The 15,645-nt window shown below is 44.8% G+C and overlaps 1 protein-coding gene across 1 annotated transcript; it reads right to left on the bottom strand.

The window, feature by feature from the left end:
* Positions 1–3,879: 3,879 nt before the first annotated feature.
* On the bottom strand, positions 3,880–9,508 carry LOC135503954 (intermediate filament protein ON3-like). The gene is made up of 8 exons (XM_064922160.1): positions 8,803–9,508; positions 6,585–6,793; positions 6,343–6,499; positions 6,077–6,241; positions 5,699–5,824; positions 5,355–5,575; positions 5,109–5,185; positions 3,880–4,991 (listed from the first exon to the last, which is right to left on the bottom strand). Exons 1-8 carry the CDS (start codon positions 9,382–9,384, stop codon positions 4,726–4,728), a joined length of 1,803 nt encoding a protein of 600 aa, XP_064778232.1. The 5' UTR covers positions 9,385–9,508; the 3' UTR covers positions 3,880–4,725.
* Positions 9,509–15,645: the final 6,137 nt, after the last annotated feature.

Raw genomic sequence — 15,645 nt, 5'->3', positions numbered from 1 at the left:
ATGCCGCATTTTGGTCCGACTCTCTCTCACACCAAGAAAGCCGTTACCGAATCACCCACCACAACAGGACCAAGCGGCGTGGTAACGGGCAGGAGCAGCGTAATAAGGATTTCTGGACTTGGGAGGAGATCCTTGACGGAGAAGGACCCTGGGCACAGCCTAGAGAATATCGCAGCCCCAAGGAAGAACTGGAGGCGGTGAACGTGGAGAGGCGCTGGTATGAGGAGGCAGCACGGCGACGCGGATGGAAGCCCGAGAGTCAGCCCCAAAAATGTCTTGGTGGGGTGGCTCACAGGGAGTATGGCTACGCCAGGTAGGAGACCTGCGCAAACTTCCTGTGCTTACCGGGGGGCTAAAGAGACCGGGCAGGCACCGTGTTATGCTGTGAAGCGCACGGTGTCCCCAGTGTGGGTACATAGCCCGGCGCGATACATTCCAGCTCCGCGTATCGGCCGGGCTAGAGTGAGCGTCGAGCCAAATGCCATGAAGCCGGCTCTACGCATCTGGTCCCCAGTGTGTCTCCTTGGGCCGGCTTACATGGCACCAGCCTTGCGCAGGGTGTCCCCGGTTCGCCTGCATAGCCCAGTGCAGGCTATTCCACCTCGTCGCACTGGCAGAGCGTCCGGGAGTATTCAACCAGGTAAGGTTGGGCAGGCTCGGTGCTCAAGGCTCAGGCTTCCTGTGCGTGTCCTCGGCCCAGTACCACCAGTGCCAGCACCACGCATCAGACCTACAGTGCGCCTTGCCTCTCCAGCGCTGCCAGAGCCTTCCTCCTCTCCAGAGCTGCCGGAGTCTCCCACCTGTTTAGCGCTGCCAGAGCCTTCCTCCTCTCCAGAGCTGCCGGAGTCTCCCACCTGTTTAGCGCTGCCAGAGCCTTCCTCCTCCACAGCCCTGCTGGAGTCTCCTGCCTGTTCAGCGCAGCCAGAGCTGCCAGTCTGCATGGAGCAGCCAGAGCTGCCAGTCTGCATGGAGCAGCCAGAGCTGCCAGTCTGCATGGAGCAGCCAGAGCTGCCAGTCTGCATGGAGCAGCCAGAGCTGCCAGTCTGCAAGGAGCTGCCAGAGATGCCAGTCTGCATGGAGCTGCCAGTCTGCATGGAGCTGCCAGTCTGCATGGAGCAGCCAGAGCTGCCAGTCTGCAAGAAACCGCCAGAGCTGCCACCGTTAGAAAGCCAGTTAGGATTTAAGTACAACTTTTGTATTACTGAATCCTTTAGTGAGAGGGTCAATGATTTCTTATTTAATCATTTCAGCCCTCCGAATTCATATTCATTATATAAATTGTCACGTTTAATTTTTGGTCTGTCTTGCTGTTCCAAATCAAATGTAATATTTTTTGTTCATATATTTTAAAAACAAGTTGTTTGGTATAGTCCGGGCCATAAGTACATAGGTAAACTGGGATATGACTAAAGAATTAATCAGGGTGATTTTTCAACAAATAGACAGGTATTTACCTTTCCATGGTAGCAAGATCCTATCTATTTTTGATAACTTTCTGTAAAAATGTATTGCAGTTTGATCGTTTCTTTCTTTTGGATATGTCACGCTCTGACCTTAGTATTCTTTGTTTTCTTTATTATTTTGGTTAGGTCAGGGTGTGACATGGGTGATATGTGAGTTTTTGTCTCATCTAGGATGTTTGTACTGTCTAGGGGTTTTGTAGATTTATAGGGTTGTTTCCATCTAGGTGTTTATGTAGGTCTATGGTTGCCTATATTGGTTCTCAATTAGAGGCTGGTGTTTATCTTTGTCTCTGATTGGGAACCATATTTAGGCAGCCATCTTTTTTGGGTATTTTGTGGGTTATTTTCTATGTGTAGTTGCCTGTGTCAGCACTCTTTAGCATAGCATCACGGTTGTTTTTGTTTAAGTGTTATTTGTGTTTTTTTTGTCATTCAATAAAAGAATGGATTCACACCACGCTGCGCTTTGGTCATCTTCTTACGACGATCGTGACAGGATATAAATACAGAGTCCACTTCATCGTCTGACCTTTTCATTGGTAAACTACACGGTAATGAAAAATGTAAAAAGTCGGTTAGGACATCTACTTTGTGCATGACACAAGTCATTTTTCCAACATTTGTTTACAGACAGATTATTTCACTTATAATTCACTATATTACAATTCCAGTGGGTCAGAAGTTTCCATACTCGAAATTGACTGCCTTTAAACAGCTTGGAAAATTCCACAAAATGATGTCAAGGCTTTAGAAGCTTCTGATAGGCTAGTTGACATCATTTGAGTCAATTGGAGGTGTATCTGTGGATGTATTTCAAGGCCTACCTTCAAACTCAGTGCCTCTTTCCTTGACATCATGGGAAAATCAAAATAAATCAGGCAAGACCTCAGAAACAAAATTCTAGACCTCAACATGTTTGGTTCATCCTTGGGAGCAATTTCCAAATGCCTGAAGGTGAAGGGAAAAAGACAACCGCGCACTGCTCTTTCCTTCACCTTCAACTGTTGCCATGCACCTGCAAAAAAGATTGCTCAGATGTGCAAGTGACTTTTTAATTTCAAACACCTGAAGGTACCATCGTTATGTTTGGAGAAAAAAGGGAGAGGCTTGCAAGCCGATGAACACCATCCCAACCGTGAAGCACGGGGGTGGCAACATCATGTTGTGGGGGTGCTTTGCTGCAAGAGGGACTGGTGCACTTCACAAAATAGATGGCATTATGAGAAAATTATGTGAATATATTGAAGGAACATCTCAAGACATCAGTCAGGAAGTTAAAGCTTGGTCACAAATGGGTCTTCCAAATGGACAATGACCCCAAGCATAACTGAAAAATTGTGTGCGAAGGAGGCCTACAAACCTGAATCAGTTACACCAGCGCTGTCAGGAGGAATGGGCCAAAATTCACCCAACTTATTGTGGGAAGCTTGAGGAAGGCTACCCGAAACGTTTGACCCAAGTTAAACAATTTCAAGGAAATGCTACCAAGTACTAATTGAGAGTATGTAAACTTCCGACCCACTGGGAATGCTGAAATAAAAAAAGCTGAAATAAATGATTCTCTCCACTATTATTCTGACATTTCACATTGTTAAAATAAAGTGGGGATCCTAATTGACCTAAAACTGGGATTTTTTTACTAGGATTAAATGTCAGGAATTGTTAAAAACTGAGTTTAAATGTATTTGGCTAAGGTGTATCCAGAGAGGTGAGAGAGATTATCTCGATCCTCTTTGAGGCTGTGGAGCTTTCCAAATTGCAGATTTAAAAGAAAACATGACCACTTTGATTTAATCATGTGGCAGCAGGTAGCCTAGTGGTTAGCGTGTTGGGCCAGTAACCGAAAGCTTGATAGATCGAATCCCTGAGCTGACAAGGTAAAAATCTGTTGTTCTAACCCTGAACAAGGCAATTAGTTACCCACTGTTCCTAGGCCGTCATTGAAAATAAGAATTTGTATTTAACTGACTTGCAAAGTAAAATAAAAAAGCCCTGGAATTCTAGTCCATTGATATTATTGTTGGATCTAATTTTAATAGCTAGCATTTGAATGGTCATAATAAACACATATGCCGATAAGGGACAACCTTGTTTCACTCCTCTTGACCTTTTAATACTTTCTGAGAAGTAGCCATTATTTACTATTTTACACCTAGGGTTACTATACATAACTTTAACCCATTTTATAAGAGATTCTCCAAAATTGAAATAGTTCATGCATGTATATATCAATTCTAGTCATGCTTTATCAATGGCCTTTTCAAAATCAGCTGTGAATACCAATGCAAATACAAAGAGTTAACTCTTTGTGAACTTTAAAAGTGTGGTTGTTTTTAGTAACCCTATCAGCCCTGTCAGTAATGTCATTGTGTCTATGTAGAACAGATATAGTAAGAAGAGAAAGAGTGAACACAAGTATTTTATAGAACTCCGATTTATTCACAATGTTTTGGTTGTACATGATCAATAACATTCAATAAATCTGGGTGTACCAGTCAGAATGACAAGAAAAACACTGTTTGCAAACATCAGTGGAGAACCCATTGTCCCTATGATAGGGAGAGTTAAGAGTTAATGCTAGATTATTTACCTCAGAGCAAAGGTCGACACTTTAGTATGGCTGCTTATGTTGATCTCCTGGCAGTCCCCACAATGCATAGCAATATGGGGGCAGCGAAGCAGTGGGGATGGGGGGTTGGGAGGGGGGTGTACTCTGTACTTGTCAGCTGTCTCAACATTGAGTGAACAACATGGCACATCTCTGCCAGGCCCATTTGGAGGCTATGTGTGCAAAGGGGACCTACTGTTACCTTATGAAATGCACTGTCACAGCACTGTCAACCAATATTGTGTCTCCATGACAGGCACCATCCAGCAACTAAAGACAGCCAGGCTGAATGTAGAGTGAGCAGACTCACTTCTCTGCTGCAGGTTCTTACTATCTCTCTGCCTCCATTTTTGTTGGTGTATGTTCTGAATCTGTGAGGGACAGGATACTCAGTGCAGGAATAAATCCCTTGAAATATTGGTCTGGAAAAGATCTGTCAGCTGCATTCAAAGTGCATCCAGTATTTCCTATCAGCCAGTAACTATGGGGCATATGCCGCTAAGGAGGTCAAACCACCCACCCTATAATGTAGATCAATAGATGCTCTGTGCCTGCATGTGACAGGAGGAGTTTGTAACTTGCTTTGGTTGTCGAGGAAGAGAGGGAGAGGAGGAGGTGAGGGGGAGGTGGGGACAGCCAGACAGACTTCTGTGTTTAGAAGCGTCTGGATGTGGAGGTCATGGAGGAACGGGACATGGAGACACCACCACCACCGCCGCTCATGCCGAAGCCACTGCCGCCGCCGCCGCCGCTCATGCCGAATCCACCGCCGCCACCGCCGCTCATGCCGAATCCACCGCCGCCACCGCTGCTCATGCCGAAGCCGCTGCTGCTTTTCATGGACATGCCACTGCCACCTCCATATCCGAAGCCACCTCCACCGCCTCCACCACCACCCATGCCGAATCCACCGCCGGAGCCTGGGAGAGGAAGATGGAAGGGGCGAAGTCAGTACTTGGACTAATCAGACCGATTGTCTTCACTGTTATCATTTTCTTGTCTAACTGAATTTGAATGCATATGTATGAGGTTCTTACCGCCGCCACCACCACCACTGCTGGAGGTCTGTACGTGGATGGTTGCAATTCCACCTCCAGTTCCACCTCCGGTAATCCTTTGAAGAGATTCATAGATTAGTTGACATGATCACTAAGTATATGCTACAGTGAAAGAGCTGACTTCATTTAAAAGATTTTCAATTACTTGTGTTGAGCCTTTACCTTTCCTATCCATTCATTTGGTACGTTTTGTTTCACTATCTATTTATTTGATTGTGTAATTACCTGCTCTCCTCTCCTTCCAATAGTTTCCTGTAGGTGGCGATCTCAATGTCCAGGGCAAGTTTGACATTCATCAGCTCCTGGTACTCGCGCACCTGCCGGGCCATGTCCTGCTTGGCTCTCTGGAGGGCTTCCTCCAGGTCCTTGATGCGGAGCTTGGCGTCCTTCACCGCCATCTCCCCGCGCTCCTCAGCCTCGGCGATCTGGTTCTCCAGGTTGGCACGCTACAAGGTAAAAGAAAGACAAGATCAGAAATCAGATTGATATATTCACTTAATGGAATATTAGTGTCGTGCCAGACCTGATACTATTTTGATACTATTACGTCTTTTGGCAAACTACTGTACCTGTCCTTTGACGTTTTCGATCTCGTTTTGGAGACGACTGATCATGCGGTTCAGCTCGGCCATCTCTGCCTTGGTGTTGCGCAGATCATCCCCATGTTGTCCTGCAGAGGACTGCATCTCTTCAAACTGGAGGAATAGAGGCCCAGACATGAGTCAGTGTGAAGCCTATATGTTATTATGTACTGTACCTATTTAAAGGATATCTATAAAAATCAGTGGAGGCTGCTGAGGGGAACAGAGCGAATGGAATGGCATCAAACCATGTGTTTGATGTATTTGATACCATTCCACTCATTCCGCTCCTGCCATTACTACACACCCATCCTCCCCAATAAATGTTGCCACCTGTGATAGAAATATACTGAAGTCTCCTCATACCTTCTGCTTGTACCATGACTCGGCCTCTGCTCTGCTGCGGTTGGCGATGTCCTCATACTGGGCGCGCACTTCAGCCACGATGGAGTCCATGTCCAGGTTACGGCTGTTGTCCATCTCCACCACCACTGAGGTGTCCTTGATCTGGCCCTGCAGCTCACTCAGCTCCTGGAGAGAGAGAAGGAGATAGGAGGAAGTCAGGAAAGCCGTAATGTGGATAAAAATAAAAAATAAATGCAAAGCTTATTGTATTTTGACATGGTCCTCACTGCTTCATAGATGGCCCTGAGGAAGTTGATCTCATCCTGAAGGGAGTCGACCCTGGCCTCCAGCTCAACCTTGTTCATGTAGGCGCCATCAACATCCTTCTTGAGGAGGACAAACTCATTCTCCACTGAGGCACGCTTGTTGATTTCATCTTCATATCTACAAAAACACATTGCATATGGTTATATGGGGCCAGCATTTAGGACAGTTAGAGCATCCATGCAACATCTGGTGTCGAACTCACTTGTTCTTGAAGTCCTCCACCAGACCCTGCATGTTCATCAGCTCTCCTTCCAGCTTGACCTTCTCTCCTCCCAGGCCGTCCAGCTGTCTGCGCAGGTTGGCGATATAGGCCTCGAACATTGCATCAATGTTGGAGCGTGTGGTGGTCTGGTCCTGCAGGAGGCTCCACTTGGTCTCCAGCATCTTGTTCTGCTGTTCCAGGAAGCGTACCTGTGTGTTGTGATGCAAATGGAACAGTTAATATCAGGTGTCATATTTACAACTACAACCAGGGTTGCACACATCTTCCACTACAGACTACCAATCCGGGTTACGTAATATTTTATCACCTTGTATCATGTGACATCTGCATTGCTTGCTGTTTGGGGTTTTAGGCCGGGTTTCTATACAGCACTTTGTGACATCAGGTGATATAAAAAGGGCTTTATAAATACATTTAATTGATTGATTTGATTTACATGCAATGCCATATGAGTTGCCTTGGTAACATCTCCCTGGCAACGTTAACTTGTGTATTTATTTAGACTTGCATTCACTAAGTTAATGAAGACGGTATGCCTGTAGTTGTTTATTGGGTCTCAGACAAAGCTGCTGTTCTCCTACACCTATGTATAAAAGGACTGACTTGCACATGCAGCCCTCTGTGGGCCCTTGTTAACAGGTACTGAGCTGAGCTCTTCCCTCAGGGCTGGGGCGGACAGGAAGACCACTTTATATCTCTCTGTACTATGTGTGTTCTGTTCTAGTGAGGTGATGTTGCCTTGACTTGCCATAACCTGAACAAGTTTCAACAGTTTCCTGCTTACAGAAGATTCCTTCCATGTGAGGTACATGGGCGAGGCTGCACATCCCTGAGGAGGGAGGGAGTCTTAGCCTGCCACACCCGGGCCAATCCTCCCTTATTATCACCAATGGCAAGCCCCAGCAGATATCGCTGGGTTGCCCCGCCTTAGCCTGAGGTGGAATGGCCTAGTGAATGAACTTGCCTGCTGCCACACCCTGTAATTATAAGACATTATTCTACAGAATCTGAGAAATACCTGCCTGAGGGCATTTACTGTCCTGTTTTGGTAAAACAAGTCTTCATTGATTTACATTTGGTTGAGTTAGGGAATTAAGGGTTTCATTAAATACAAATGTTTTGCAGAAGAAAGACAAATGAGATGACTGAATGTGATCTGTTCGACCGTCCAGAAAAAAAGCAGGTCCGTGTCTGTGAAAAGATGAAAATATGCATTTTCACTAACAGGGTGAGGCTAGGTGATTTCTATCTCTCCCTTGAGAAGATGTCTGATCTTCACTATTGTCCATACCATCGTAGTCTGAAATATTAAAGTATTTAGGAACAACCTCGAACACAGCTTGCTGTTTCAGACAGATTGATAAAGTATCATTTTAGCCATATTCACTTCAAACTCTTGCAGGTGGGTCTCTGCCAGTTGTGAGGGAGAGATGTGAGAGAGGAGAAACTCTCAGGTGCACCATCAGAGACAGAGCATTCTATTGAAAGCCAGCGAGTCCCTTGCTGCTGCCATGGGAATGGGGCTACAACCTGATCCCGTCCCTCACTCCACTCCGAGTGGGCCCGTGGTTATAGGATCTGCCTGGGCTAGGGTTTCCAAACTCACCCCCCTCTAACTCACAGAGCCAGGGCAATTACAGTCTAACAAAACTACTCAAGCAGTGATGCACTTTCAGTTTTAATGCAACAGTCTGCACATTGGAACTTTGACCACCTGTGACAAGGTGATATGCCCCTGTTTATACATTAAGGTAAAGGATACACCCTTGTTTTTACTTTAAGGCAAAGGCTGCAGCCACTACAGCTTTCAGTGTATTTGTTTTCACAGCCAGTCCTAACTGGTTCCTATATGGTTAGGATTTCCGGGTGTTGCATAATGAGTGGCTGTGAAATATTTAATGAGCCCTACAATAGCGTACAACAGACAGTCTTGCAGCTAGTCAAGCGTGCTATTTGCAACCTGTACCATAAAACAGTATCCCAGCCATCAATTGCTATTGCAGATACTTTGCAGTATCTCTTTGCAGTGTCTGATTTGTAGTATACTGTATCTGCATCCTGTCTATGCTGGCATATGGTAGATGATGATCAATGCAGTATATTTCATTTACTTGGACAGGCCCATAGTTATGGCATACTTAATACTTTTAACATTCTGTTAGACGGAAGGGCTTTCAGAGAATAGAACACTACTGACCTTATCAATGAAGGAGGCGAAGCGGTTGTTGAGACCCTTGATCTGTTCTTTCTCTTGGGTACGGACGGTCTGGATGTTGGGGTCGATGGCCAGGTTGAGGGGGGCTAGCAGACTTGTGTTGACTGTGACAGCTGTGATTGGGGCGAAGCCACCGCCGCCGCCGCCACCCATGCCGAAGCCTCCACCGCCGCCACCCATGCCGAAGCCTCCACCGCCGCCACCCATGCCGAAGCCTCCACCACCGCCACCCAGGCCGAAGCCTCCACCGCCGCCGCCCATGCCGAAGCCTCCACCTCCACCGCCACCGCCCATGCCTCCACCACCGCTCATGTAGCTGTAGCTGGAAATTCCTCCACCACCACCACCACCAAGGCCGAAGCCTCCTCCACCACTGCCGCCTACAGAGCGTCTAACCGACGAGCTGCTCATACGGCTGGAGCCCATGGGAACTGCTGAAGAGGAGAAGCTGGAGAAGCTCTTCCTCACACTACCGCCACCGCCACCACCACCGCCGGAGCTGAATCCTCTGCTGGAGCCGAAGCCTCCGCTCATGCTGCCACTGCTCTTGTAACTGATGCTCATGGCTGCAGCTGTTCTGGTCCTCTGAGGGGGGTAGTAGAAATGGAGTGAGACAGAGAGGATTGGTGGTGCAGGTGATCTCACTAAGAGGAAAGTCAAGTCCCTCTGAGTGACTGCTCTCTGGAGGCGGCTGGCTTATATTTCCCTCTCAAGGGGTGGGTCTGCATGGCACAGGGCTCCTCCCCAGCATCTGCCTGCCTCCTAGTTCTCTCACCTGCAGGCTGAGGGGTTGGAGCGACCCAGCTCGTCAGACGGGTAGCCGCTGTAAACTAATCAGGCTTCCGGCACACCCAGGTGCACACACAGAGGAATGGCAAACCCATTCAGTTATTTCTCAGGGACATTACTTTCTCATGTGTATTGAAGACTAAATGTTCATCACATAATTTAATCTGGGGTTTTGTGCATGGTGATATCCAAAAGTCAGCTACTCTTTGCATGATTGAGCAAAGACTAATACCTGCATGGACTGTATAGGATAGGATAATATATCCTGCCGGTTGTGTTGGAATTGTTGAATGTGTAACGTTTGCTGAAGAGACTGTACCACGCTTCCTAATCTCTCATCAGAAGAGGCTATCATCTCACTCATCCCCACGGAAACAGAGACTACAACTGTCTGGAAAACACAAACACTGCTCTGTTCCCTCTACTCAATGCCTCACTCACGGATACACAGACTGGATTGGTCGTCCGGGAGACTGGTCGTATCAAAATACCTGAGAATAGTTCAATGTTTTGTTCACATTCATCAGTGTTTGTTAGGATCTGTGACATTTTTATTTAGAGATTGATAAATCCCTAACTACAATGTAGGTTTCATCTCTGCAGCACTAAGGGTTATTCTTACACCGTAGTGGGGTGACAGAAATGTATGGCACTACATTCTGTAGGTGGTGTTGCTGTGCTGGGAGGAATGTAACTGCCTGACTCTGTCTCAGCCTGTCTCTTGTATGTCGACTGTCTTGGTTACAGGGAGTTGTTCTGGAGTTACTCTTGATCTTGGTCGAGGGAATGACAAAAGATTGAAAAAGAGCTGAACTGTGGGAGGGCAATGGAGACAAGGAGGGGATGCAGAAAAGGCATAGAAGAAGACTATCTTTATTGTAGGCTTAGACAATATAAGAGTTATATATTCATAATTGTCGTCTGTGTGTTGCCATAGTTACCTTGTGAAGTCAAAACACTGTAAGCTCAGTGCTGTGGGACACACACAGGTGTAGGATCTTAATTTGATCACTAATTTTGTTCCTGATCATTTTTCTACACCGCAGGAAATGCAAAACTTGTAGTGTATTCAAGGTTAAAAATGTTTCTAAAGTTAAAAAATAAATAATAATAATAAAATGTTTCATTGAAATTTCCACTTTAAAATGCCAGACTTGATTTGCCCTAAAGAAAAATGTATTAACCCCTACATAAATGTCCATTAATTATAATCCACATAATGATATACATTTCCTGTTGCTGCAGGATTATTTTCCTGCTGTAGCAAACATGCTCAAATTAAGATTCTACAGCCGTATTGTAAGTAATTTGATCCGCTGAGAGAACCAGAAAAATAAAGCACAGAGAAAAATATTTACTCTGAGTGATTGAGTTGTCGGTGTTCTGAATACATTTTTATGAAGTAAGGAAGGTGCTTTTGGCACAGTGATACTTTGACAGTATTATGATAAAGAAAATAACAACAAGGCTATGATTAGTTTTTTATTCTGACAATTACCTTACTATTAGACATCTGATTTATTTATTGGCTCATATTCTCCTGGTGAAGGCATAGGAGAGAAGCTAGCATGATAAGGTGAGCTGGTAGCATGCTCCAAGCCTTCCAGTCATCATCTATGCAGGGGTGGTCAACTCTTACCCTTCTAGGTCCGGAACCTTCAGGTTTTCTGTTCTACCTGATAATTCATTGGACACACCTGGTGTCCCAGTTCTAAGTCGGTCCCTGATTAGAGGGGAACAATAGAACATGTAATGGAACTGGCTTTGAGGTACAGAGTTGAGTTTGAAGGGATCTATGGCATTGGCATTGGCTGTCTTCTGTGTCTAGCCCTGCTACTGTATGGGCTGCAATGGGAAAGCATACCACCTACCGCTTTGTTGCCAAAAGACACTAACATCTTGAAAAGGTTTTTGGGGAGTCACACTATATGCAACATTTAGCGGTTTGTTATTTTATTGTAAATGGTCCTATACCGTAAACTGGCTATTTCTGGGTTACTAAATGCACTTTAAGTTGGTTTATTGTGCAAAAAAACGGGAAGCTTAAACATGGCAGAGTATAGCATTGACAGTTTAGAAGAAAGGACAGCGGTAGTGAAAATGAGAAGGAAATACTTGTTCAGACTTATTAAGCCATAGGTGGAGACATCCCTTTCTCCGTAGTACACCTAGAATGTCCGCAGGGTGCAAGTGAACTATGGGCGGGACACACCCTTCATGCGTCATGCACACAGGGCTTACACAGACATTTTTCTCCCAAGCATGGTACTGTCAGAAAAGTGCAACATGATATCAGAGACACTGTCAATGTCATATCAGTGTCAATGCCATGTCAATTTAAAAGGTCTGCATGGTCTTTACAGTATGCCTGCATGCAAATGTACCTGTTTATTATTTGATTTGATTTGAATGCTTGTATACCCTCTCAATGTTTAATGACTGTAGAATCGTAATCTGTAGTGGAGGCACTAGCTTTGGCACCATGGTCGTCACAATCAGGTCACAGCATTTTATTTCATTGTATTCATAATCTCTGTGCACCTATTGTTAACCTTCTTCAAAGATAGTAGATGGGAATCAGCCAGTCACAGGATCTTAGATCTTCTCAGCTATGACATGTGACAAGTTAGGTTGCCTTTTGGTATGGTATGTTGCTCTTGTTTCATTGAGAGCACAGCTCAAATTCAGTTTATCTCAAGATACTTGGCAGGTTTTACTGAGAAAAGCTAGTGATTACTTGAGCAAAATGAGCCTCTGGCGTAATATGAACTATTAAAATGGAGGAACTGTTTTGTTGCGGTCTGAATAAATCATTGCATCTCACAACTCTAGCAGCATTTTGGAGTTGTACCGTTAACTGAACATTCTAAAGCATAGGCCCTACTGTACACACATGGTGTTCAGGTCTGATAAGTAACAATGCTTGTCACTTTCGATAAAAGTGTTCACTAAATGGTATTTATTTGTGTATATTTTATACTCAAATAGTAAAGGGTATACTTCCACTATAAGACCATGGTACTTGCCTACGGAGGAACTGCCCCTCCCTACCTTCAGGCTATGCTCAAACCCTACACCCCAACCGTAGCACTCCTTTCTGACACCTCCGGTGTCTTGGCCCTCCCACCCCTACGGGAGGACAGCGCCCACTCAGCCCAGTCCAAGCTATTCTCTGACCTGGCACCGCAATGGTGGAACCCAGCTTCCCCCTGAAGTCCCTGTCCATCTTCATAAAACATCTGAAACTTAAATAATCTACCAGCAACCCCCCTTTTGTGAACTAATGACTAACACCTGCCTCTGATTGAGAACCATATCAGGCCAGACATAGAAATAGACAAACAAGACATCCAACATAGAATGCCCACTCAGATCACACCCTGACCAACCAAAACATAGAAACATACAAATAAACTATGGTCAGGGTGTGACACTATGACTGTGATATGTGGTTGTACCAGCTAGCTATCTTAAGATGAGTTTACTAACTGTAAGTTGCTCTGGATAAGAGCAAATGTAAATGACTAAAATGTACATGTAAATGTTGTACAGATACTTTACAGGCTTCAACATGAGATATTGTGTCTAATGTGGATGAATGTAAATAATCATAAAATACTTCCTAATGTTCCTGTATACCATCTCAATGTCTAATGACTGTAGTATCTTAATGTCCCTGTTTACCTTCTCAATGTCTAATGACTGTAGTATCTTAATGTCCCTGTTTACCTTCTCAATGTCTAATGACTGTAGTACCTGCACTCTCATGAACAAGAGTAATCCCAGATCAGCTCTACATTGCATCTGGGTTCAGAACCTCAATTACAACTCTAGTGAAGGAGACATTCTGATCAGATTGACTTCATTTCACCACCCTGTCTCCAAATGATGGGAGACTTCCGTTGGACAAAGCACATCAAAATGCTGTAAAGGGATTAGTATGGTCTCAGACCTTGGACACCTGTGGTACTACATCTCTGCAGAGCATTGTGCCATTATGTTCACGTGAAAGTAAGTCCACTACTTTATGTCAACAAAGGTCAGGGTCAGGATTAAGTATAAGGTTAGATACAAAACCCTCTCCTGCATGTTTCTTCCTATCAGCCTCTGTAAGGGCTAAAATACCCCTCTCAGTCAGGCAGCTATAACTCTTGTAACTGTGGATGGGCGTTGTCTTTCCAGAGTCGTTAAAGTGACTTACTGCTGAGATAGAAGTGTCTTGTCAATCTCACCACAGAGACGAAAACAAGTATGTTATCATCAAACACAGGTGAAGCCACTCCCTATAGAAGTGATAAAAAACATTTTAAATGGTTGGTTTTTATTGTCATACTATGGCATGTGCTTTCCCCCTAGGAGTTAGGCCTTAGGCGTTTATAAATATGAAATATTAAAATGATAGTGGATGTAAGAACGGTACAGCTAAAGTAGAAGCAGCCCTTGTTAAATGTGGGAAGTGAGACATACTGTTTGACATCAGCGAGAGCAGTACGGGAAAGGTTCAGAATACCTTCCTCGTGCTGCTAAGGTTCAGAATACCTTCCTCTGTGCTGCTAAGGTTCAGAATACCTTCCTCGTGCTGCTAAGGTTCAGAATACCTTCCTTCTGCTGCTAAGGTTCAGAATACCTTCCTTCTGCTGCTAAGGTTCAGAATACCTTCCTTCTGCTGCTAAGGTTCAGAATACCTTCCTTCTGCTGCTAAGGTTCAGAATACCTTCCTCGTGCTGCTAAGATTCAAGATGACTTCCTCATGCTAAAAAGGTTCAGAATACCTTCCTCGTGCTGCTAAGATTCAAGATGACTTCCTCATGCTAAAAAGGTTCAGAATACCTTCCTCATGCTTCTAAGGTTCAGAATACCTTCCTCGTGCTGCTAAGGTTCAGAATACCTTCCTCATGCTAAAAAGGTTCAGAATACCTTCCTTCTGCTGCTAAGGTTCAGAATACCTTCCTCATGCTGCTAAGGTTCAGAATACCTTCCTCGTGCTTCTAGAGTTCAGAATACCTTCATCGTGCTTCTAAGGTTCAGAATACCTTCCTCGTGCTGCTAAGGTTCAGAATACCTTCCTCGTGCTTCTAAGGTTCAGAATACCTTCCTCGTGCTTCTAAGGTTCAGAATACCTTCCTCGTGCTGCTAAGATTCAAGATGACTTCCTCATGCTAAAAAGGTTCAGAATACCTTCCTCGTGCTGCTAAGGTTCAGAATACCTTCCTCATGCTAAAAAGGTTCAGAATACCTTCCTTCTGCTGCTAAGGTTCAGAATACCTTCATCGTGCTTCTAAGGTTCAGAATACCTTCCTCATGCTTCTAAGGTTCAGAATACCTTCCTCGTGCTTCTAGAGTTCAGAATACCTTCATCGTGCTTCTAAGGTTCAGAATACCTTCCTCGTGCTGCTAAGGTTCAGAATACCTTCCTCGTGCTGCTAAGGTTCAGAATACCTTCCTTCTGCTGCTAAGGTTCAGAATACCTTCCTCGTGCTGCTAAGGTTCAGAATACCTTCCTTGTGCTGCTAAGGTTCAGAATACCTTCCTCGTGCTGCTAAGGTTCAGAATACCTTCCTCGTGCTGCTAAGGTTCAGAATACCTTCCTCGTGCTGCTAAGGTTCAGAATACCTTCCTTCTGCTGCTAAGGTTCAGAATACCTTCCTTCTGCTGCTAAGGTTCAGAATACCTTCCTTCTGCTGCTCACGTCTCATTTATGACGCTGCATTGTTTCTGCCCTAACAGTGGACATTTGGGTGCAGAGACCCCAGTAGATGTAAAGACTAGGTACTTCAAATGAAATGTAACCGCTTAAAGACAACACCCTTCTGAGCAGTTCACTTTCTCATTGAAATGAGCTTTGATATACATTTCATTATAGAATGATTAAGGAGTGGGGTGGTTGGAGGTATCCTCCCTCGGGGAACTCTAGACTGTAAAGGATTGAACAAAAGATAACATACATTCAGTATTCATAATGTAACATGTAGAGAGATGAATGGGGCAAGATTGACTCTTATTTGTCATAAGGGGAGAGGTTGACTGGTCATACAA

The sequence above is a fragment of the Oncorhynchus masou genome, chromosome 18, assembly GCF_036934945.1.
Source record: "Oncorhynchus masou masou isolate Uvic2021 chromosome 18, UVic_Omas_1.1, whole genome shotgun sequence".
NCBI classification, from domain to species: Eukaryota; Metazoa; Chordata; class Actinopteri; order Salmoniformes; family Salmonidae; genus Oncorhynchus; species Oncorhynchus masou.
Note: the sequence above shows the minus strand (reverse complement) of the source record. Positions and strands in the feature narration are given on the sequence as shown.

What these genes read in the sequence shown, in the direction of transcription:
- LOC135503954 (XM_064922160.1), bottom strand. Translation starts at nt 9,384, where the DNA reads ATGAGCATCAGTTACAAGAGCAGTGGCAGCATGAGCGGAGGCTTCGGC. An exon ending in TCAGGGCCATCTATGAAGCA is followed by an intron (nt 6,242 to 6,342) that starts GTGAGGACCATG and finishes CTCTCTCTCCAG; the next exon opens with GAGCTGAGTGAGCTGCAGGG. An exon ending in CAGTGGTGGTGGTGGCGGCG is followed by an intron (nt 4,992 to 5,108) that starts GTAAGAACCTCA and finishes TTCCTCTCCCAG; the next exon opens with GCTCCGGCGGTGGATTCGGC.